The sequence below is a fragment of the Amblyomma maculatum genome, chromosome 8 (genome assembly GCF_055883805.1).
Source record: "Amblyomma maculatum isolate TAMU_Amacu chromosome 8, ASM5588380v1, whole genome shotgun sequence".
Classification (NCBI taxonomy): Eukaryota; Metazoa; Arthropoda; class Arachnida; order Ixodida; family Ixodidae; genus Amblyomma; species Amblyomma maculatum.
In genome coordinates, this window is record NC_139351.1 from 21,788,310 (window position 1) to 21,811,170 (window position 22,861).

Here is a 22,861-nt window from a genome sequence, read left to right on the forward strand (position 1 = left end):
CCATCTGCCAATCATGCGGTGTTGGCGTTGTGTTCCTGACAAACGCGTGTAGAACAATGTATGGTCCTGATTTGCATGCCATACTTACATTCCTAGAAAGTCCTGAGACGCGCTTTATTAAAGTGCAAGCACCAGCTAAACGCAGCAAAAACATTTTTAAAGAAATTGGTGGTAACTATTACACAACTGTAGTGTGCACCCGTCGGCATTTCTACTGTGGGTTTGATTCATGGCCAGACGTTCGTGGCCCAAGCCAAGGAATTTTGAGCTACCAGGTCCGAGAACACACGTGCCTAGTAGACCGGCTTAGAGTCACTGACGCGTGTAAACAGTTATTGATGACGCTCTCTTGGCTATGCGGTAGCGCGGATCCTCTGCTAGCCATCTCCACTCGGTTTACACGCGCCACGCGCCCTCACACCACGCCTCAGCGCTTGCGAGGGTCTTAACCTACTGCCGAGATTGGGAACATCAGCGTTCACGCGCCCGTGTCGGTGCGCTTGAACGCCTCTCCCGGGTGGTCAGCAAACCAGAGTAGGTGAAGCATGGATCCTGCACTATTGCTCGATGAGGTTAGTCTGGCCTCCATCAGCCAGACACTGGCGACAACACTGCCGGCGGTCGACCACCTGTACTTCGACGGGTGTGATGATTTGAAGGCCAACTGCGGGAATTTCTTCTGCGAGAGCGGAAGGCGAGACGCACTAAGATAATGGGAGAATTCATTGACATTACACGCCAAATGTCGCATAACTGAGGCCAGAGGAACGCAGAGGCTCTTCTCGAGCGAGCACCTCGCAATGCTGCGCTTGAGATATTACAGAATCCTAGCGTAGGGCTCTTCCAATCCGTCCGCCACGTGGAGGTCGTTTTACATAACACTCGACGAGCTCCTTAGAGCGCGAAAGGGTGGAAATGAAAACATGAGCCTTTCACGAGTTGAGAGTGTTGTGTCGCCAGATGGACGGTACTCCGATGCCCCATCCAACATTTAGAGAGTTTTAGTGACAGATTTCGCATGACTGTTTTCTTCCGAACATCAAACCGAGCGGCAAATGTCCAAAGCAGGGTGAAGAAGCCGTGCGGCGCGTCCACCGCTACTGAAATAAATCAGAAAGCGCTACGTGATTCAGTCACTAAAAAAGAGGTGCGGGTGGTGCTCGCTGGGGTAAATGTATCCTCGGCCCCTGATCGGGATGGAATCCTGGCCGGATTCTATTCTGCCATTTTTTTTAGACATTCTCGTGGACCAAGTGAAATTGGTAGTAAACTCAGTGCTGCTTGGCAGGCCGAAGCCATCTTTCTCCCCATACCAACTCGCCCAGATGTCTCTTCTATTACCATCTTTCTTTTCGTCATGACATGTTATCTTGGTTCACAAGCCTGGAAACATCCTCTCAGACCTAAGCTTGTGTCGGCAGATCACGTTACTTAACACAGATTATAAGTTGGTCGCCTTCATACTAACCGATCGCCTGAAGCTGTGTCTAGGAACGTAGCCAGTTCGCTCTGAGCTCCTATGTCATCGGCAGAACTATCCAGTCTTCTTTAGCTCTGACCCGAAACCATCTGTCTTACAAAACAGACCAAGGAAATGAGCGGGACCTTCATATCCCTAGACCAAAGCAATCCTTCGCCAAAGTCGAGCATGACTACTATATGACAATCCTGTCACGTTTGGGCTTTCCGAACGGATTCTTTAACATTATAGCCACCTTGTACTTGGGTCTGTCCTGTCCGCTGAGGGTGAACGGAGTGCTCAGTGGAAATCTGGACGGGATGCGAGCAGTGCGGCATTGATGCCTTGTTTTGACCACTCTCTTTATCCTTTGCTTGACCATCTTATTTGCGCAGTAGAGGACCAACCCTCCACTCGAGTCTTTGCTCTGCAGGGGCCAGCAAGTAGTTCTGTCTCCGCATACGCGGTCGATATACGCGGGGTTTAAGCTCAACACAGTGTATTTCCAAGTTAAAAGCTGCGGCTTGTTCCGAGGCCCGTTACATGATAGTGCGCAATGTGTTGATGGCGTGCGTGTGGTTGGCGTCGTTTTCGAGCCACCAGGCGTGTCGCCGAGACCAATTGAAGATATCGTCTCGTACACGCAGCGTGCAGTGCAATTGATCGCGGACCTGGGCCATTCACTCAGCATCATAAGTGCGGTTCTTTCATACTTGTGCGGTATACGCTTGCTTCTTAGCATGCGTGGCTTTGATGCCCGCCGCATGGTTAGCAGGCTCAACTCGCTTGCAGGTCAGCTACTTTTGAGCGGGAAGCCGGTTCCGGTATCTCGCCAATTCTTGGGCACGGAACGCGACAAGTTGGGGGGGATGCATTCGCATGCCGTCTTGGCCCTTGCCACCAAGTCACTGGGGGACTTGTTGGCCACTGCGGTATATAGGGGTCAGTTCCTAGCCTTATACTGGCTACGCACGAGAAACTGTCTGTTTATAATGGATCGGCACAAGGGGCCACAAGCCAAACGGCTCATACTATTCTACAAACTGTCAACCGACCTTTCCGGTTGTGGGATAGTCAGTTTCCAGAAGCATATATCAAAGAAAGTACACTTATCCGAATTAGCGCAGCTGTAGCTGTCCCAGACCTGCATCCAGACGAGACAGCAAAGGCATCTCACGATGGAAAACATTCGCGGTCGTCCCACTGCTGCAAGAAGCTCAGGATTTTGAGTGGCATTGCCGCTTGTAGGTTCTTCTGACAAGGAAGCGCTTCGAAAAATCAGGCTTCGTAACTAACTAACGCTAATCTAACTGCGACGCAATGTAGGCGCAGCGACGTGCTCACGAGGACAGTGTTGTGGAGCTAACCCTGTGGAGTCTCATCTACAAAATGTTCAGTGTTCGCCCGAGCTGTAGAAGTTCGCTTAGTGTTTAATGTACGAGTGCTTTTTCATTGCTACTGCAATGATTGTGCTATGAAAGCGTCGTAGCCTGGCCGAAGTGAGCGGAAGATGACAACTCGCCAAGTTTTCAGCTACTCAGAAAACTGAGCCTTACTCGGTGGGAGTTTTTAGAAATTGCAGTTGGCGTTGAAGTACTTTCTTGCGACGCTGGTCAGCCCCATTCATATCCGTTTCGGAAGCCGAGTGGCGCACCCACTCATAGAGTACTGCACTTCGCATAGTGTAAATGCTGATTGCCTGTTTAATATTTGTTGTGTGTGCATTATCTTCCCCTCCTTTTGTCTTTGTTTAAAACTATCTCGTGCCGAGTATAAATGTTGTCTATAGTGCAGGTCTTAAACGAAATTTTCGGTCGTTTTCGTTTTTCATCCGCAGCCGATTCATTGCACAGCCTCTACACTGCTATACCTTTTGTGTTTGTAGGATTGAGGGAATGTTTTTCTTTAATCTGGAAGTCAAATAAACTTATCTTTATGCTGCTATCGCGCTAAGTTGTTCCTAATTTCTAGTGGAGTGTAAGACATCCAAAAAAGTGAGTTTTAGGCTTGTCGTATTTGCTTATAAGCTCAGCTCTGTGCGTATCAAAACAATATATCCATATTCAACTATTGGTCACGATTACAAAAATATCTATTAATTTTAATGTTACTAGATAGAGTACGTAAATGCCTACTCAAGAAATCCAAAATTGATGGTATCTTATTCAGAATGTACTTAACATGCCTGCTTCATTGTAAATCAGGTGGAATAAAGACTCATATATACCGGGTGTCCCGGCTAACTTGAACCAAGGGTTACAAAATAATATATTTGAGGTAGGTCAGTGAAACTAGTTGCATACAACTACCAACCTGCTTGCGCACTACAGGCAATTTTTTGTTTTGCAATTAGTTAATTGGCTAATTATGTTAATTTGTCTAATTTAATAAATATTCACCTTAGACCAAAAATGTGAATTGGAAAGTTGTAGAGCACCTTCAGAAGCCCCCATTCCATTAATTGCGATAAAGAAAGTCTCACGTGTATCTTTTTTTCCGGGCTCAAAAGAAAGCCCGCGAAATACAAATAATACCACGTGACTAGCGCATTTGAGCGCAGCGATCGTGGTGCTCTCAGTCGTGGTTTGAGCGAACGAAATTAGCTGCGGCCGTGACTCGATGGTCCCGTTGCAGCGGCAGGCAGAAATGTTGGCGATGGTTGGAGCGACCTCGAGCTCGCCCGTCGTCACCGCGATCTTGGCCAAGCCTGTGCACCGCAGCAGCCTACATCACGACAGGCGGATGACGATAAAGAACCGGCAAATGAAGGTGCAGCGCCAATTTTAGTCAATTTTAGTCGAGTCAGATGTCATCTCGCCCCTTTACCCAAGCCTGTATGCGCAGATTCAGTGGCTGATACCTTATCGCTCATCCGTTTGCCGTAAAGTTCGCTGATGGAGAGAAGGAGAGTTTTTTAGAATCCCGGTGCTGTCGGCTCGCCGCTCTCGGTGCTACTTGCACCATCACGTGGGACGGCTGTCGGACGCGGGCGAAGATGCCATCGCAGGCATATCGGCCTGCCGCTTTAACGGGGCATAGGAGACACGGCCGCAGCTAATTTCGTTCGCTCGAACCGCGACTGAGAGCACCACTATCGCGGCGCACAAATGCACTAGTCACGTGGTGTTATTTGTATTTCGCGGACTTTCTTTTGAGTCCAGAAAAAAAGATACGCGTGAGACTTTCTTTATTGGAATTATTGGAATGGGGGTTTCAGAAGGTGCTCTACAAGTTTCCAATTCACATGTTTGGTCTAAAGTCGATATTTAATAAATTAGAAAAATTAACATAATTAGCTAATTAAGTAATTGCAAAACAAAAAATCGCCTGTAGTGCGCAAGGAGGCTGGCAGTTGAATGCAATTGGTTCCACTGACCCACCTCAAATGTATTATTTTGTATCCCTTGGTTCAAGTTAGTTGGGACACCCGGTATATTTGGATTCTTACTCGGGATTAACGCAATGTCATGTATTGTATTCCTTTAGTATGGGTATTACGTTTTTATTTAAAAGGTGACGGGAACAGTTTATTCATACTTAATGGCATGTCTCGAAACGCAACCCAGCCTTTTGTGCTTTCTAAATCATCTTTCAAGACTAGAGAATTAGAATTGCCTCTTGTTACACTATAAACAACAAAACCAATCAAAAATCACTCTAAATGATACTCTGTTTACCAGATGAAGTATTATCAGTACCTACCAACAGCGAACGCTCAGAAAGACAGCCTGTCTCCCTAATGACAAATGTGCGGCAATCCGTTATTTATTTGATAATCCAGCTTAAAAGCTTCTAATTTGGTAAGCAGGAGACTATGCTAGAGTAAATTAAATGTTTTCCGGAAACCTAACAAAAACGTAGACAACAAATAGTTGCTTATCAATTGAGAAATCGGAGTAGCAGTCTACCTGCTATGTAGTAACCTTTGCCTGAAACCATGTTGGCTGAACTTGGGAGATTATTCATGACGCAGCTGTATATTATATACTCTATTATTCTGTAGGGGATACTAGATACGAAAACGGGTCTGCAGTTGTCAACGCATATCGCTCTTAAAAATGGGAACATCATACTCTAAGTTGTAGTACGTGGCAAGAAGGCCTCATCGGCTGCCATTTTGAAGCAATCGTGAAGTGAAAGCATAGTTTATCCGCGCAATATCTTACAGTTGCGGCAGGAATGTCATCAAGACAACACGCCTTGGCCTGATTCAGATTCTTTAATAATTTACGTACCGCATTAACAAAAACACTACCTTCGTAATGAGGTAAATTTCCCGGACAGTGCAAAAGAAAACGCACATTAAACGGGCGGACACAGAAGGGAAAAAACTTTTAAAGGGTTTGGCTTTTACCCCATTGTGATGAACGATCGCCGCAGTATTTTCAAAGCCTGCACCGGGTTCTTTTCCTTGTCATTGCGTTTCACATACCTCCGAAATGTATTTCTCCTTGACAAGCCTATCGCCTAAACATCAAATGTACAAGTCCTTTTCAATGCTGAACTTTTGTTTCCTTTTATTTTGTGTTGCTTTAAGTAAGGTCAGAAACGCCGGCTAATCAGATTCATTGTATCTTCGATGCGATGGCGCTGCTTTCGAAGTAGGGCACATAACTGAGCGTTAAACCATGGTTTTGCCTCAAGCGGTCTTAGATGATATCATTCTAGACGGTATAAACACTTCATGTACGTAAACAGCTTCTGGTCAGAATATTCTACAGGTATCCTATATTCATATTATACACAAGGGTATACAAAATTTTGAAGTCTCAAAGGCAGCGCTTGCTAACCTAGCAGTTAGCCCTAGTATATAGGCTTAACTCTTTCGGGTTTTCCCTCACATTCTCAAGTACAGCCATCAAATCTGCGAGAGCAATGTTGTGGTCGCTCGAACCATGCATTTATTGCCTCCTCTCTCCGTACATTTTGTATATTTCCTACAACACCAGGAAAGATATACAATATAGTACGTCTAATGCATGACCAGTTGTTTCAGTTAGGGATGGCTTACGCACCTACATTTTATAACGCAAGAATATAGCCTGTAGCTACTTATCTCGAGATGTTTGCGCATTATAGTTCATTTGAGGTGAAATCAACTCTATTAGAGGCAAGTGCCGATTTAAACGTTTCCCATGAACCCTATAGGTATGGAAAATACTTTAGTTCCAACTTTAACGGTGTAGTTACTTTGGCAGTTGCTGGTTCTCACAAGACTTACGACAGGGCAAGTGTTCTTGTAATAATAACGCAAGCGAGATCTAGTTTCCTTAAAGGGCAACTCCGGGGATTTTTCGAGGTCCACCAATTTGAATAAAATTTTTACACCATGTTTTTCTCTCTCCTATGAACTTTCACACCAGGTTTTACAGCTGTGCGGTTTGTAGTTTTTATGCAAATCAATTTTAAAGTTACGGGCATGCCTGAGCAAATCGTGACCTCAAGAGGAGCGTTTTCAACGGGCAACACTGTGCTTGCCTCTTTGCGACGTCACACTCAGTACCCGCTCGCTCGTGGCCCGCCGTAGCGGTACTTTTTGCCCGTATGTTGACTGTTGACAGCGGCGAGTAGTGATCAGTGCATTTTGTGAGCGATTTCTTTATTACTCCCGCGATGGGCGGGGGTGGGTGCTTCTGTTGTGCTGTGGGATGCGCAAACACTTCAAAGAAAAGGCTGGAGGTCTCTTTTCACGCCTTCCCGTCCGAGCCGAAGTTGCGGGCGCAAAGGGTTCATGCTGTTCGGCGTGCCAATTGGTCTCCAAGTCCAAGGAGCTTGATCTGCTCGGCGCATTTCACCACTCCTGAATGTTTCAAAGACAGTGTGCATCTGAAGGAAATGTTCGGGCTGGTGAAGCCAGGCTACAGGAGGCGCCTGAAGGCTGATGCCGTGCCTACTGTGTTTGCCTACAATGCGTCTGCTAAACCTCCCATATACCGAGGAGCTGCAATAAAAAGGAAACGCAAAGAGGTAAGTCGTCATATTAATTTCAGTTCTGACCTAATTGGGGGTGCAAAGAAAAGGTTCCTTCTTTTAAACACGCAACTTTGTACCGAATGCAAGGCGATCGCTGCTCAGGCGGCAAAACCGACGTAGCTCGAGCTACGGTTTTGGCGCCTGAGCAGCGCGCAAAACAAATTACCATTTTGCCTCCGGTCTGCAGATGTGCGCCAAGTATTTTAGTCCTCTGCAACTTCAGAGAGCTGAGCTATCGACAACTGTTGTGAAGCGCTCTTCCTGTGTCGTCCTTTATTCAGCCCCCGTATTTTATCGCGCTATTCGTTGCAATGGATCGCTACAACTCGCCCAAATCGCTCCGCTTCTACAACACATTTCTTGTACAATGGGCTGTATTCCACGTCTTAACAGTTTCTGTATTAAAAAAAAATGCGCTCATTCTGTGTCGACCTTTCTTTAGTCCCCGTCGCGCTGTTCGTTGCAATGAATCGCTACCAACTCGCTCAAATCGCTCCACTTCAACTATGAACTTGGCAACCTAGGTCACAAAGCTGTTACGAGGCGCTCACATCCGTTTTCGCTGTCTATTTTTGTTTTGACAGTTTTGTGAAAGCGAATATAAGATATTCGATGTGCACATGCCAAATATGGCATTTTGTGCGTCACGCGAGCAAGTTACATGTCTTTTACGTACATATGTATACTTATATATACTTACACGCTCTCGGCGTGCAATAAAATACGATTTGGCAGCGGTACGCTTACTGACTCGAGTGACGGGAGATCCAACATCGCTGTTTCTGGTTGTATGAAACTTCTGAAATTTAACTTAATTCGTTTCCCGAGAGAAAGGCAGTTATAGAAGACCGTGCACCTCCCCTACATCTTGCTTCTTATCACATTGATAGCCTCCTTGTGATAGTACTGCTCACTACATTAATAGGTATTTGTTGTGCTATTTTAATGCATTCGCAATTAATAGTAGCCCCATTGTGAACAAAAGCCAGCACCCGGCAAAGGTTGTGTACACACAAAAAAGTCAACATAAACTGACTTAAAATAAAGTTGTATTAAGAGTAAGACTATTGAAAATGGCTAAGAATGACTCAGCAAAAAGAAATTGTTTGAGTGACTTGCTGAGACTGAGAGATGTCATATGTTGTCATAACATAATGATAATTAAGTGCCCCCAAAATTTTTCATTCTGAATAGTTTTCTCTTATTTTTAACTGCTTGTCAAGGATGCCTGCGGTGAGTGGGAGCTTGTGGAAGGCACCGATGAACCTACATGCCCTGTTGGTGAAGGCAGCACAGAGGAAGAGCCAGCACAGACCACAAATGGAAACAGTCCTGATGATGAAGCTGTCACCGCTGAAGCACAGGCAGTGCAGAACACAGAGCAGTATGTGTGCCCTACTGATTCGGCCATCGCAGACGAAGAGCCAGTAGAGAACTTGGACCTAATCGGCCAACAAAATTCAACGTTCTACAGTAGTGAGCCAGGCACTTCTGGGGCATCTGTGCCACGCACAAAAAATTCTTCAGTGCGAACATCTGTCCAGAAATATTCAAAGACAGTGCAGGCATTGGTCCAAATGACATCTATTGGTGAGCACATGTTTACTCAGTAATAAACCACTGTATGACTGTACTATTCTAATTTACAGGCACGCAAGTTCATTTAAGCTCAACAGAGGACAGTGCCACCCAGACAGATACATTCCATGTGCAAGGACACTTAGAACAGCCTGATCCCAGATGCTCGAGTCCGGTACCTGGTGTTAGTGCTCCCCCCTTTGATGAATACAGGTATGCAAGATTTCAAAAATTTTGATTTGGATGATAAAGATTCAGTTCATGATTGCACTTTTAGTCTGTGCTATTTTTGAGACTTGCTTTTCTGAAATATATTTTGGTGAAACTTGCCTAGGCATTGCATCTACGAATGACAGTACTGTTTCTTGAAATCTTTGCAGTCGAAAAAGTTCATCTTAATCCATGATTCCAGTATATTTTAGTTAGACCCAGCTCCTGTTTCATCAGCTGGAATGACTTTAAGAAATCTACAAAGCCTTCCTTTGTAGTTGCATGACTGTGCATGGGTGGATGCTTTTGTGGCTGAAGCATACACCAGCTAAGATTTCACTCAGTACCATGAATTAACATTACTACTTTTATGATGATCACTCTGGCCACACCTTGAAATCTGTTTGCCATTTTGTTTGGCTAAGTCTGTAAAGTCAGACTTCTTGGTGCACACTGGTCCTGGCTTTTAATCTAGACATCACGAAGTTACCAACAAGAAATCTGAAGAAAAGTTTTTTTTTTATCCTCATGTCTTTACTGAGGGAAATGGGATAATGTGTAGTTGTCTTCATAATGCATTATTCATTCAGGAAAAATTGTCTCTGGACGGACAACTCAGGTTCCAGTGATTCAGACAGTGGTGATGATGATGATGATCTGTAAGTAACAGTAATTGTGTAGAGTCAATCTTGAAAATCTTCAAAGTTCATTGCTGTGTACTGGTTACCTTCCTGCTATCAAAGGACAGCTTATTTGCAGTACTGTGCAGGAGAACAGGAGAAACAGTACACAATAAGCGATGTGAAGTTTGTTCACACCACTTAGTTACACCTACTAGCACAAAATGCCACCTCAGATTGCATGTTTATCTGCATATGTATCATAATATATTGCATGTTCCCAAAGGCATAGAATGTAGTAGAACTGAGCATTGAGGAAGGTCATAAAAATGTACTTTCGGTCTTATGGATGCAAATTCTCTTGTGTGCTGTTAGGAACATTGAGATTATATACATATCTTTCAATTATGCTGACAGGTGCTTAGGTCTGAAGAAGGTATATAACAGCAGTAAGGCTAGTGTATCGCTGTGATGTTTTTTTTTTGCACAGCATTACAACCAAAGTGCTGCAATACTACAGCTCAATACAAGTAAAGGTGCATTTTAAAATTGTAGGTGTGCCTCTGAGCTTTGCAGTTTTTGTTATAACTGGATATGCTACTATATAATGCCTGTTTGTAAACAAGCATAAGCAATTAACAGGTGCATTTTTTTTCTTATTGTGTCCCTGAAACTTTTTTCTGTCGCACAGAAAAATTAGCTTTTTAAATTATATATATATATATATATATATATATATATATATATATATATATATATATATATGTATATATATATATATTAGTAAATAGTGCATATAGGGTCATTTATGAAGCCTGGTCTTTGTGTTCATGATACTCTACATGCAGTTGTTCTGATGCAACTTCAAGATTTAAGTTGTTTTATACATCACCAAGGTTTACTCTAAAACAAGCATTTCCATGTTGCAGAGAGCAAACTGTGGACACATCATACATTTGTGATGAACAGGACAGTAAATCAGAGTAAGTAGTTGATATATTTGTGAGGCATCCATGAGCAGGGATGTATTGGCTTAACCTAAACAGTGTCCTTACCATGCAGTGTGCATTCGAAATTGTGCAGGTTACATCCACTGGATTCTCCTCAAGAGGGAGGCACGGATGACAAAAAATACATTGTGTTTCACACAAATCTGATGGAATTGCTCAGCATTTGCCAGGTCTGTGGGGCCAAGGGCTGTGATGTCAAGATTGTGGCATCTGGGACTATGATTGCTGCTACCATAACCTGTCCCATAGCTCCTGCTCACACGAAGAGATGGTATAGCCAGCCGGTAATTGGCGACAAGCCGGTGGGGAATATCCTCTTCTGCTCTGCAATCCTTTTCACTGGCAGCAGTCCTACTAAGATCATGAGGCTCATGTCGGTGATGGGAGTGCAAACACTGCAGAAAACTCAGTACTTCGAGTTTCAATGGTACTACCTTATTCCAGCAGTGCAGCAGGTTCGTATGAAAAGGTGTTTGTTCACATACTGCAGTTTTAAACTCTTATAGCAAATTTAGGCACAAAATAATTCAGCAGGAGTCCAGCTACTACTCATTAAAGCAGAGTTCTAAAGCTGCTGAAAGGGACTCTCATCTGTTTGGCATCTTGTTCTGTTTAACCTTTTCTCAGTTACTAAATAAAGCTGCCACAATCTTTGAAAAAATAAAAGCAAGGAAATGAAATCTATGGTGACATTGTTACCTCATTTTGAAACAGCAGTGATAAACACATCTATTACATGGCGTATTATCGAAAGCCATCTCGCCAGAAACAGCTTCTCATTACCACCACTGTTCGTAGCGCACCAGTATAGGTGGCGAATAATTGTCTTCTTCCAGCCCAAAACAATGGTGTGCTGCTTCAAGCAATTTCAAGAGAATTTACAGCATTTCAATTATCACGCATTTGCAAATAAAATGCACTTTTTGGTTTCCTGCAAGAGTATTCAAACATAGATCAGATGGGAGACTAGTTAGGATTTGTACCTCATAAAATGAGTGAACCGTCAAAGACTACTAGGTCTTTCTCACTCTCCGTTGCATAACATGACTTGGTACATTTGGTTAAACGCTGAGCATAGACACCTTTTGTTAAGGTTTTCCACAGATTTATGCTGTTATAATCATGCAAGGGAGAAATGTGTATTGCATGTAGGAGCACAGACAATGTCTTCTAAAGATGTGAATTCGGAAGTCTAGGTTCTTTCAATTCACACCAAGTGCTGGTATCAACCAAGTAGACAAGAGGCCTCATTAAGCAGCAATCACTCATCTGTTTCTTTTAAGAGAGCAGCATTTTTTGAAGGCATTATGGATACTTTCATAAATCTAGTTCGTTTATTCTGCTTTCTATTCCAGACATGGCAGTCAGAGCAACAAAAACTCATGGAGCCATTAAGAGGCCAGCCTTCTGTTTGGCGGGTGATGGCAGGTGCGATTCTCCTGGGCACTCAGCAGATTTTTGCGCCTACTCACTCATGGACTCCACTTTGAACAAAGTACTGCACATTGAGCTTGTGAAGGTTAGAATCTTTTGTTATTTCATGAAATTGAAAGGATGCTTCTTGTCAAAGCACCAATCTTGAAGGTGCATACAGTGCAGCATTTAAACTTATCAACATGCTTTGTCTATATGAAGGGTTCATATGGCCTCAGTTATGGGTAGTCATGCTGCACATAAAACTTCAGTTCGAATTGAACAAATACATATGTGCAGGAAGGCATGTGCTTACAAAGTATCAGCATGTTGCTGCTAATAATGATTAACTCTTTTAACTCTTCCATGATGCAAAAGGGTATATGTAATGCTACAACATTCACTCTGTGTTAGTTCCTTTGTTATGCTTTAAATACTCCAGGAAGAGAAAGGCTGGTCATGGTCGGACTTTTCTTTGGACTTTTTCATGGCCGGGCATGTCCTTTTAAATCAGTGGCAGCTTATATTTGTCATATGACATAAAAAAATACTTATCTTTTTTTACCTGTGCCAACTTGCATATATTACTCGATTATGGACTGTTCATGCAGCTCACCCTTCAAGAAATCACACATTACACAGCTAATCGGAAACCAAAACTTTCACCCGTTGAGTCTGTCTTTCCATGCTTGCGTTCACCAAAGCTTGTTTAAGAGATTGTCTATTAGGTCGTGAGCCAGCCTTGCATCGTATCTACATGCTGCGAGAGATGAGAACTGGAAATAAAAGTGCAGTATCTCCATCCCTCAGTATGTATGTACTCAGCCTAAATTTATAATAGAATAAACAGCACATAAATAGATAGAGATAGGTAGAAATGGAGGGTACATTTGCGCTCTTTAATCCACAACGAGCAACCAACTAGCCCGCATCTCAACGCTTGCCAATTTTATGAAACGGGAGGGCGATTTCCCTTTTTTACAATTTTTAGAGCCAGCTTTTTGAAGAAAATATGTTATGAAGTTTGAACTTTTTTTTTACTTGTGCTCACGTTTTTATTTGTTTATTTTGACGTAGATGAGCCCTCTGCATTATGTTTTTTATATTTCGGCGAAAGCCTATGTGCGAAAGCCACAAAAGTGAGCTGCCAGGAGAGGCTAGGTCCGTCATGCCCCTAGCAGCAGCAGCAGCAGAGAGGGAAACTCAGATAGACCTTCCATTGTATTTGCAGCAATTATGCAGGCTGTATGGAAGCGCACACCGCCATTGCTCAAGTCCGACCATGGGCAGGTTTAGTAAACTGCACAAGTATGCTTATGCATTTGGCTGCTTTATTTAATTTCATGTTTTGCCTGTTTTTTTCCCAGTCTACTGAAGTCACCTCAAGCAGTCGGATGGAGAAGAAGGGCCTAGGAAGGGCATTGAAACACCTGATTGATGCAGGAATTATGATAACAAGCTTGGTGACCGACCGCCATAGTGAAATCAAAGCATTCATGAGAAACTGCCACCCCAAAGTCCGCCACCTGTTTGATGTTTGGCACATTGCTAAAGGTAAGTTATCAGCGGAGGCTACTAGTTAAGCATGCACAAACTAGTTTATACCTCTCTTATTCTTCATACATTATAAAACGGCTTTCTTTTGATAGGGCTCAAGAAGAAGCTAACAGCTTTGGGCTGCCTGGAACAGCACACCATTGTTTTGGGCTGGAAGAAGACAATTATTCGCCACCTATACTGGTGCGCTACGAACAGTGGTGGTAATGAGAAGCTGTTTCTGGCGAGATGGCTTTCGATAATATGCCATGTAATCAATGTGCACCACCACCCAGACCCACTCCACCCTTCTTGTTATCATGAGGCCATCCCTGAACGAGACTGGATGATTGAGGGTATGATAATATATCTCTTCATAATTGCTCGAGGAATTTTTTTGCAAAAGCTGATCAGCCTGCAACACACTCAAAAGTGTGTGATGGGCTACAATGGCCGCAATATGCCAGTTGAAGGAACTTCACTTAGTTTCTTACCCTACAGTCTTGGTTGCTGTGCTGACATTTGTTTCCAATTTATTTATTTTTTGGCAGCCAAATTTACTATTCACATTTCTTTATGCGAAAAGAATGTGTTCTGTTGTGCATAGTTCATCTCGTAACATTTGTTTACATTCTTTTTCCAGGTTCAGAATCCTTTTGCAGAATGAAAGCCATTTTGCAATCACCACACCTTCTGAAGGACATTGTGCATGCATCGCACTCCAGTCAAACATATGGACTAGAAGCATTCCATAGCCTAATCATTCACTTTGCCCCAAAGAGCAGCAAATTTTCATATGAAGGGATGCTTGCAAGGTGAGTGTTCGTAAAATTTTTATTGCAACTGCACTGGATTCCCAAGTCTGTCTGAATTTCACTTCGGCACCACTTTTTGTCTTTTTGCTGCTTCTGAAAGTGAAAAGGGTGAGTAAGTAGGAGAGGCGTACTTTTGGTGGATGCTTAGAGGTTTCAAGTACATACTGAATTGTTTTGCTAAAAGACATGGCTCATGTACTAAAACAGTTGCAGGCAGCAATGCATGCAATAACATGAGCACAATGGTTTCAAACTGCACTAACAAATACAAATAATTTAATTATGCCGTAATAACACTGTACGTGATAATGACAGGTGAGGGTGCAGGGAGTGCTAATATAAGAGCTAATGCCTCCACATTGTATCTAACATAAAGATTGCAAAACTGTTCCTTGTAATTTCCACTGGTGTTTGTTGCAAACAAAAGCAACTACACACTTACAGGGCACCTCCAGTAGATTTTCGATATTCACTGACCAAAATTAAATTTGAAGCCTGTGTTCTTTGCAGTAGTCTCATCTCCTGTGTTAAAGGTTTGCACCTGGAAGTGACGCAGTTTTTCCGCAAGCGAATTTTAAAGAAAAGTGCCCCTTGACAGCAGCCACATCACATGATTGAGAAATTTGCACAGGCACCCGATACTGTGATTATTGTTGGATTAAGGTGGTTGGTAGGTGCAGTACACGAGATACGCAAGCAGTTCTGCACCATCCCAGCATGCTTAATGTGATGTGTGTGCCACAGTAGCGGGTCACTGAAATTTTTGTTGTACGTTGGAGTACACCAATTGTTCCTGTTTGTCGACGGCTGTAATCTGTCATAGGTTTTCAGTGATCACTAAGAACCTTTGCGACAGGTGGATGAGAGCTGTACACCCTGCCAACAGGACTCCGAGCAAGCATCCTAGCTTGTGCTCAGAACATCCTATGCCACAACGTTGTGAAAACACTGATACCTCAGAGAGACGTGATTATTTATTAGGAATAATATCAACATGATGAGCATCTGTACCTCAGAGAGACCTTTGGACTGCAAAGGCTTCTTTTTGGAGGTGTACGAAGTTAGGCTCTGTGGCAACGTTGTTGAATTACAACCACCCATTGATGCCGTCAACTGAATGAGGCATGGCAATGAAGAAGGAGGCCATTGCAAGTTAAAAAAGGTTCAATTTCAATTTTAATTCAATTAGAAGTGGCCACTTGGCAAGAGCACACTACGAGCAATTATATAATAGCGATTTCGTTGGATGTTCTGTGCTCATCTGCATAAGCCCTGAGCATAGGCTTATTCGGTGTGTCCTTGTAATTGGTTTTCATTAGGTAGAGGTGACGTGCAAGGAAGGTACATGTGAGTTTAGAACTATAATATGCTTCTTTCATTTTTTTTTCTATACCTCTTGCTTTAGTAACCTGTTAACAAAAAGCAGACACTTTTGAATTGGCTGCAATTTCATTTTTATGAATAAATAGTTGGAAGTCTGTGCCCATGAGTTGTCTTTTTGCTCTTGCAGTCCTTTCCGTACCTCAGTTTCACACTTATGCTTATTTTCATGTAAGATCAAATTTCATTTGCTATCATATGGACAGTAAACCTAAGGCACATGCAACAAAAACAGAAATGAAGGCTAATACAGAGGCTCTACACAACCGCTTATGTATCAGATACTGCAAGCATCACTCACCTATCCCCACGAGAAAGTCGTATAGTGTGCACTTGGAAATTTTTTCCTAATTTTTCCCAGCACGCAACCAGGAAGGGGCTGCCGATTCCCTCTGCCCAAGTGGCCCCACACCCACCATACAAACAACCTATAGGCTGTATACCTCAGCTTCCTGAAACGAAAATCACATTCAGAGAATGAAGGATGCTGTATGAATCCGCCATACCATTTTATTATCGAAGCTTGCCCTTACATCTATGCAAACACACTGAGTGCTATGGAGCTGGCTACAAACAGATTATAATTATTCTCTTAAATGTCTAATAAATGCAAAGTTTAAAATTTTACTCCAGAACAAGAAAATGAGCCTTTGCATAGCGAAATTATGATCATTTTTGGTTGCTGCTAGAATTTGACAGGTATGTAGAAAAAGGCCCAATCAGTCGTAATTTTCATGCTGTGACGAACCTCCAGCAACGAGCACAGCCTCAAGCTAAATCACAGGTGTCGAAACTAAAACAGACAGCGAATAAACAAAATGCCTGTGAACATTTGTAATGCATCAACAAAAAAAAAAAATTGAGAAGCTCGCGAATGTCACTCCTCAAATGAGCGATATAAACACGGATCCACCCACCTGTTCTCGTCGGCGTGCTCAAAGTATGTCGGATTGTAGAACTGTATCTGCCGAGAATTCACCTCCAAAAGGTCGCCATCTAAACAGAGCTTCGAAAATAGAGGATTGCTTGTGATGCATTGCCCCGTGAGGACGTTGTGCACTGCGGCAATGTTCCGGCAGCAGAGTCTTTCATCAAATTGTGTCGGCCGACACTCGCCGCACGAACAGCTGTCAGCGGGAACAGCACATAAACTTTTGTTCCGAAGATCGTATAAGAAATGCATGCACGTGTACTTACTTCTGTGAGTTCAGGGCGGCTCTTTCTTGCAGTCCACGCGACCTGTCATGTGAGCCAGCTGGCTGCCGCGGCGGTGGGTCGTACATGAAGGGCGAGTCGTTCGGCAGGAAATCATGAAATGAATCGTCTAAAGACGCACTGTTCTCTGAGAAACTGTACTCCGAACTGTCAGACATGTCGACAGCATGGCCTCCCGGTAATTCGAAAATATGCGGAGCCGCGCCGCATGGTGTCACAGCCAATATCACATCAAGGCGCCTCAGCGGTTTCTGTTTCGGTTTGCGTCTCGCAGAAGTCGGAGCCTAAAGTCCCTAGATCAGTTTTTAAACAAACAAAAAAGAAAAAAACCTAGGGATTATATCGGAACCCGAAGCCGCGCTGCCGATATGTGTGGAAGCGCGGAGAACAGGCGACTAATTCGACGATTTTCGGCCGGACGTACGGCTCGCAGTTCATGTACCTACCTAAGCCCATCACATGTAGAGCCGCCATTATTTGTAATAATAAGCACGAGCGTCGACTAAACTGCTGGTGCAACACGGTGGGAGTTCGCGCTCGCGCACCAATGTAGAGCGTCGTCTGCTACGTTGCTCCGATCACGCGGACACGAAAAAAAAGAGACGTCGCTCAGTAGAGCACACGTGCTTCCCTTGGTATCTCTTTTACCGTGTTCCCACCTCAAAGAGAGCTCCTCAAATAAGAAGGTTCGCATTTCAGGCGGTGCTTTCCTTGTGCTGCTGTTTTTTTTTTTAATGTTAACCGTGTTTTGTCCCCAGCGCAGCCTCTCGTAATAGAAAAAAAAAAGAAGGAATCACGTTTGCCATTTGAGCGCATGCGCTGTGCTGCGCGTGTTCTCGTGATCGGAGCAGTGTAGCAGACGACGCTCTCTTTCCGTGCGGGTGCGCGTACTCTCGCCGTGTAGCATGCTTATCTCCATCATAAGGCGCCGTCAAGCAGTTCGCTCGACGCTCGCGCGTTAAAATTAATAATACCAAACCTGTACTGCAACCACCGCCGCGAGAGCCAGCCACATGACGGGTCGCGTAGGTTGTAAGGTCATTCCACATGCATGCATTTCCGATACGATCGCAGGAACAAAAAATGTGTTGTTCCCGCTGACAGCTGTCCGTGCAGCGAGTGCCGGCCGATTCATGAGAGAATCTACTGCTGGAACATTGCTGCGGTGCACAGAGTCCTCACGAGGCCAGACATCCCAAATAATTTACGCTCAATTTTCGAAGGTCTGTCTGGACGGCGAGCTTTTGGAGAGAAATTCTCGCCAGCTACAGTTCGACAATCCTACATACCTTCATTCAAAGCACACCGACGGAAGAGGTGGGTGGATCTGTGTTTATTATTGCTCTCGCCATTAGTTTACGAGCTTGGTTTTTTTTTTTTACTGCTGCATTACAAAAGCCCAGAGCCATAAAGTAACATGTTTATTTCTGCACCTGTTTTAGTTGTAACCCGTCTGATTTAGCCTGTGAGCTGCACGCGTTGTTGGAAGTTCATAATTTACAGCAGTGCAAAAATAAGGCAGATCAGCCTTCATTTCCTTACCGCAGTTTTCATGCCAGTAAGCTAAGTTATATAGCCTAAACCTAAAGGCATGTTTGCATGGTGGTTGTGGGCCGCTTGAGCAGGAGAAACCGGCAGCCGCTTCCTGGTTGTATATAGGGAAAAATCAGGAAAACATTTCCAAGTGCACACTACAAGACTTTCTCATTTGAATATAAGAGCGATAGCCGCACATCTTTTATGCATAGGCAGCTGTGTGGAGCCTCTATTTGGTTTTAATTTATGATTTTAAAGTTTCTGTGACACAGCTGCAATGTGCCTCAGATTTGCAGTCCATGTTAGCAAAAGGAATTTCACCTTGCATGGAAAAAAGCATAAGGGTGTGATTGAGGTAGCCAAAAGGACAGCAAGAACAAAAAGCCACAAATCCATGGGCACAGACTTCCAATGGTTTATTCACAGAAGTGAAACTGCAGTCAACACACGTAATATTTTCCAAAGTTGCCAATGCACTATTTGGAATCAAACAGTGTCGGCTTTTTGTTCACAACAGGTTTTTAAAGCAAGAGGTACAGAAAAAAAAAATAAGGAAGCATATTATAGTTCTAAACTCACATGTACCTTCCTTGCACATCACCTCTACCTAATGAAAACCAATTGCAAGGACACACCGAATAAGCCTAGGCTCAGGGCTCATGCAGATGAGCACACAACATCCAACGGAATCGCTACTATATAATTGCGCGGAGTGTACTCTTCCCAGGTGGCCACTTCTAATTGAATTAAAATTGAAGTTGAACCTTTTTTAACTTGCCATGACCTGCTTCTTCTTCACTGCCATGCCTCATTCAGTTGACGGCATCAATGGGAGGTTGAATTTCAACAATGTTGCCACAGAACTTGCCTTCGTACTCCCCCAGAAAGAAGCATTCGCGAGTCTAAAGGTTTCACTGAGGTACAGATGCTCATCATGTTAATGTTATTCCTAATAAATAATCACGTCTCTCTGAGATATGCAGTGTTTTCACAACACTGAGGCGCAAAATCTTCTGAGCACAAGCTAGGATGCTTGCTCAGAGTTCAGTTGGCAAGATGGACAGCTCTCATCCACCTGTAGCAAAGGTTCTTAGTGATCACTAGGAAACCTATGGTAGATTACAGCCATCGTCACACTGGAACAATTGGTGTACTCCACCGCACAATAAAAGTTTCAGTGACCCACCACTATGGCACACACATCACATCAAGCATGCTGGGATGGTGCAAAACTGCTTGCATATCTCGTGCACTGCACCTACCAACCACCTTGACCCAGCAATAATCACAATATCGGGTGCCCGTGCAAATAGCTCGATCATGGGATGTGGCTGCTGTCAAGGGGCACTTTTCTTTAAAATTCACTTGCGGAAAAACTACCACTTTCAGGTGCAAACTTTTACACGGGAGATCAGAGTACTGCAAGGAATACAGGCTTCAAATTTAATTTCAATTGGGAAAAAAAGCACTGGGGTTGTCATTCCCAGATTTTTTTCATGTTATATGTATAATGACCACATTCAGAGGCTTCACAAATAGGCTGCATTTTTTTGCTTCATGCAATTTTACATGCTCCAACATTTTCTGTTACTTCCAAGATACAGATTGCTGCTATACATTACAACCATAACAGCCACAGAGGTACCATGACTGATGGTGAAGGGGCTCCAAGGTACAGCCAACGATTTTCTCGGGCAGAAAAGCAGTGGACAGCAGCACCTGTAAAGGAATCGACAAGCTACAGTAAGAAAGCTATGACAAGAGACCTAAATTATTAAAGTACAATCACTGCATGAAATTGCGTGTGTAGCTGTTAGCATTGTCAAACATTTCAGTGCTCTATACTCTAGTACAGGCACTATCATTGCAATACTTTGAATAGTCATACCAAGGGCACACATGTGTTTAAACTTTTCCAGCTTGCGTCTGAGTTCATGTATGTGGGACTAGCTTTTTGTTTGCATTTCTAGTTCGCTAGTTTTGCCTTAAAGGTACTGAGTGCCACCTTCAACGGATTTAAAAGTTCGTTGCAATGTGTATATGGCTGGTATTTTCTGTTCACAATGCTAGAAGTAGAACATACTGTATTTCACTTCAGCTTTTAACATAGCTTGAATGGCGTTTTTTGTTGCAGCTTATGTTTTGGGCTTGATGGATTCCGTGCTTGAGTGTGTTCGCAAGTGGCCATCCTACTCTGCAGCCCAGGCTGTGTACCAGAGCACACACCATGAGACCATCTCAGCAAAACATGGCCCAAAACCATCTAAGGAAGAAAGCGTGCAGAACCGCCAGTCACGCTTTGCTGTGTCAGCAGAGTGAAATGAAGGAAGGACTTAGCAGTCATGAGCTGCAACTGCCACCCCTTCACGTACTGCACCGCTAGCCTATTGCACTGACTTCATGATCAATAGTTTCTGTACTGCTACATTTTATGGTTGATAGGTGCACATTATCACCCAGTCTTGATTTCTCATTTACCTATGTATGTAGTAGGCTGTGAGAGACGCCGTAATGGAGGGGAAATTTTGAAGAGGTTTGTTAATGTGCACCGACATCACACAGCATACAAGAGCCTAGCTTTTCGCCTCCACCGAAAAGCAGCTGCCGAGGCAGAGTTTCGACTCCGCATCCTTGGGTTCAGCAGTCGAGCGCCCTAATCAATGAGGTGGAGCATATGCTTGCAATGTAATAAGTTGTTTCATGTATTTGTCTTGGTGTGCAACTGCTTACTGCACCCTTTCAAAGAACATATTGTGTTTAGAGTTAGATACGGCTTAAGATACAATTAGAAAAGGCCGCTTCAGCCATTGACGTCGACTGGTTTTTATAATGATTGATATTCCAGAAGACCTGCTGCTGCACATAGGTTACTTTGAAGGGCAAATCAGCTTTTTTTCTTTTTCTATTGGTTATGCAGCTAATGGAGGGGGCCAACAATGGGGATGCAAGCACATTTTAAAGTTAGTAATAGGCAACAGCAGAGATACACGTACAAGGCAGAGCTGCATTTCAGCTTGAAAAGCACCTTCTATTGAACCAACTTAAGATGGCAGAAAGCATGCAGAACACGCTATGTTTAGTGCCAAGGAAAAAAGTGGATGTAGGGTACGAGTGATAGTACCAAAGTATGCAGTGCTGTTGAGAAAAAGAAAGGATGTGTGGTGGGGGGGCCGAACTGTGCATAGTGCAAAATGTTGAGGGATAATTTGCAAGATAGAATATGCAGGGGCAGCATTGCAGGTGGCAGTTTGTGCCGGAGCAAGGCATGTAATGTGAATAAAAAGACCAAAGTGCTCTCCTGGCTTTAGGAGCTAAAGTAAAACAAGGAAGCAAGTAAAAAATAATTCAGCGTCTCTCATAACAGAGTCCCTTTGAGATGTTAAACCGTACAGACTGAACCTAAAAAATAATTCAGTCTATGAAACATTGCTGGTGGTTCCTTTGCAGCACCAGGTTTCATTACACATAGTGAACGGTGGTTGAAAAGCAAGCAAGCAGCTGGTGAGAACTACTTTGAAACTAAAATTGGCAAATTTGGAGTCTGGAGCAATAGTAACAGTGAGTGCAGTGTAAAGAGCATTGTCTCCTCTTATTGTAGCTTCATGGAAGCAAAGTACTTAATTCACCTGATCATAAACCAACTACGCAGACTATGCGCTCAGAGCCATGTGCAGAGGCGCATTGTGTACAAGTAGTCCCCCACAGAATTGCATGAAAAGGAATGTTTGGCATTTTAAAGCATGTGACGTGCAGGTGAGAAAAAGTCACATAATGCAAGTTATTGCAATGCAGTATGGGCCATAGATGTGCACTGGAAAAATTGAAAATTGCAAAGATGTACAGCAAGAAGGAAAAACTGAAGAGGACTGTATACTAAGGGAAGCACCATTCAGAGATTTTTACCATTAATAGATTTTAACCACTTAAAATATATGTATCTAACTTTTCATGTATCATACCAATTGGAGCAAAATTTTAATGCAAAAGGACTCTAAATGTGGGTTCAACTGTCGATTTCAGCAGAATGCAAAAATAAGGAAATAGCAAATTATAATCTTCAAAGTAGGTAGTGGTAGGTGTACTGTATATTTCTGGCATAAATATTGTCCATAGTGT

At 43.4% G+C, this 22,861-nt stretch overlaps 1 protein-coding gene and 1 pseudogene across 1 annotated transcript; one reads left to right on the forward strand and one right to left on the reverse strand.

Moving 5' to 3' along the window:
• Positions 1-10,936: 10,936 nt before the first annotated feature.
• LOC146180694 (uncharacterized) lies at positions 10,937-21,097 on the forward strand (annotated as a pseudogene).
• Positions 14,560-17,845, reverse strand: LOC146180695 (uncharacterized). Its single transcript, XM_084577822.1, has 3 exons — positions 17,192-17,845; positions 16,296-17,121; positions 14,560-14,707 (listed from the first exon to the last, which is right to left on the reverse strand). The coding sequence occupies exons 1-2, from the start codon at positions 17,365-17,367 to the stop codon at positions 16,872-16,874; spliced, it is 426 nt and encodes a 141-aa protein (XP_084433948.1). The 5' UTR covers positions 17,368-17,845; the 3' UTR covers positions 14,560-14,707; positions 16,296-16,871.
• Positions 21,098-22,861: the final 1,764 nt, after the last annotated feature.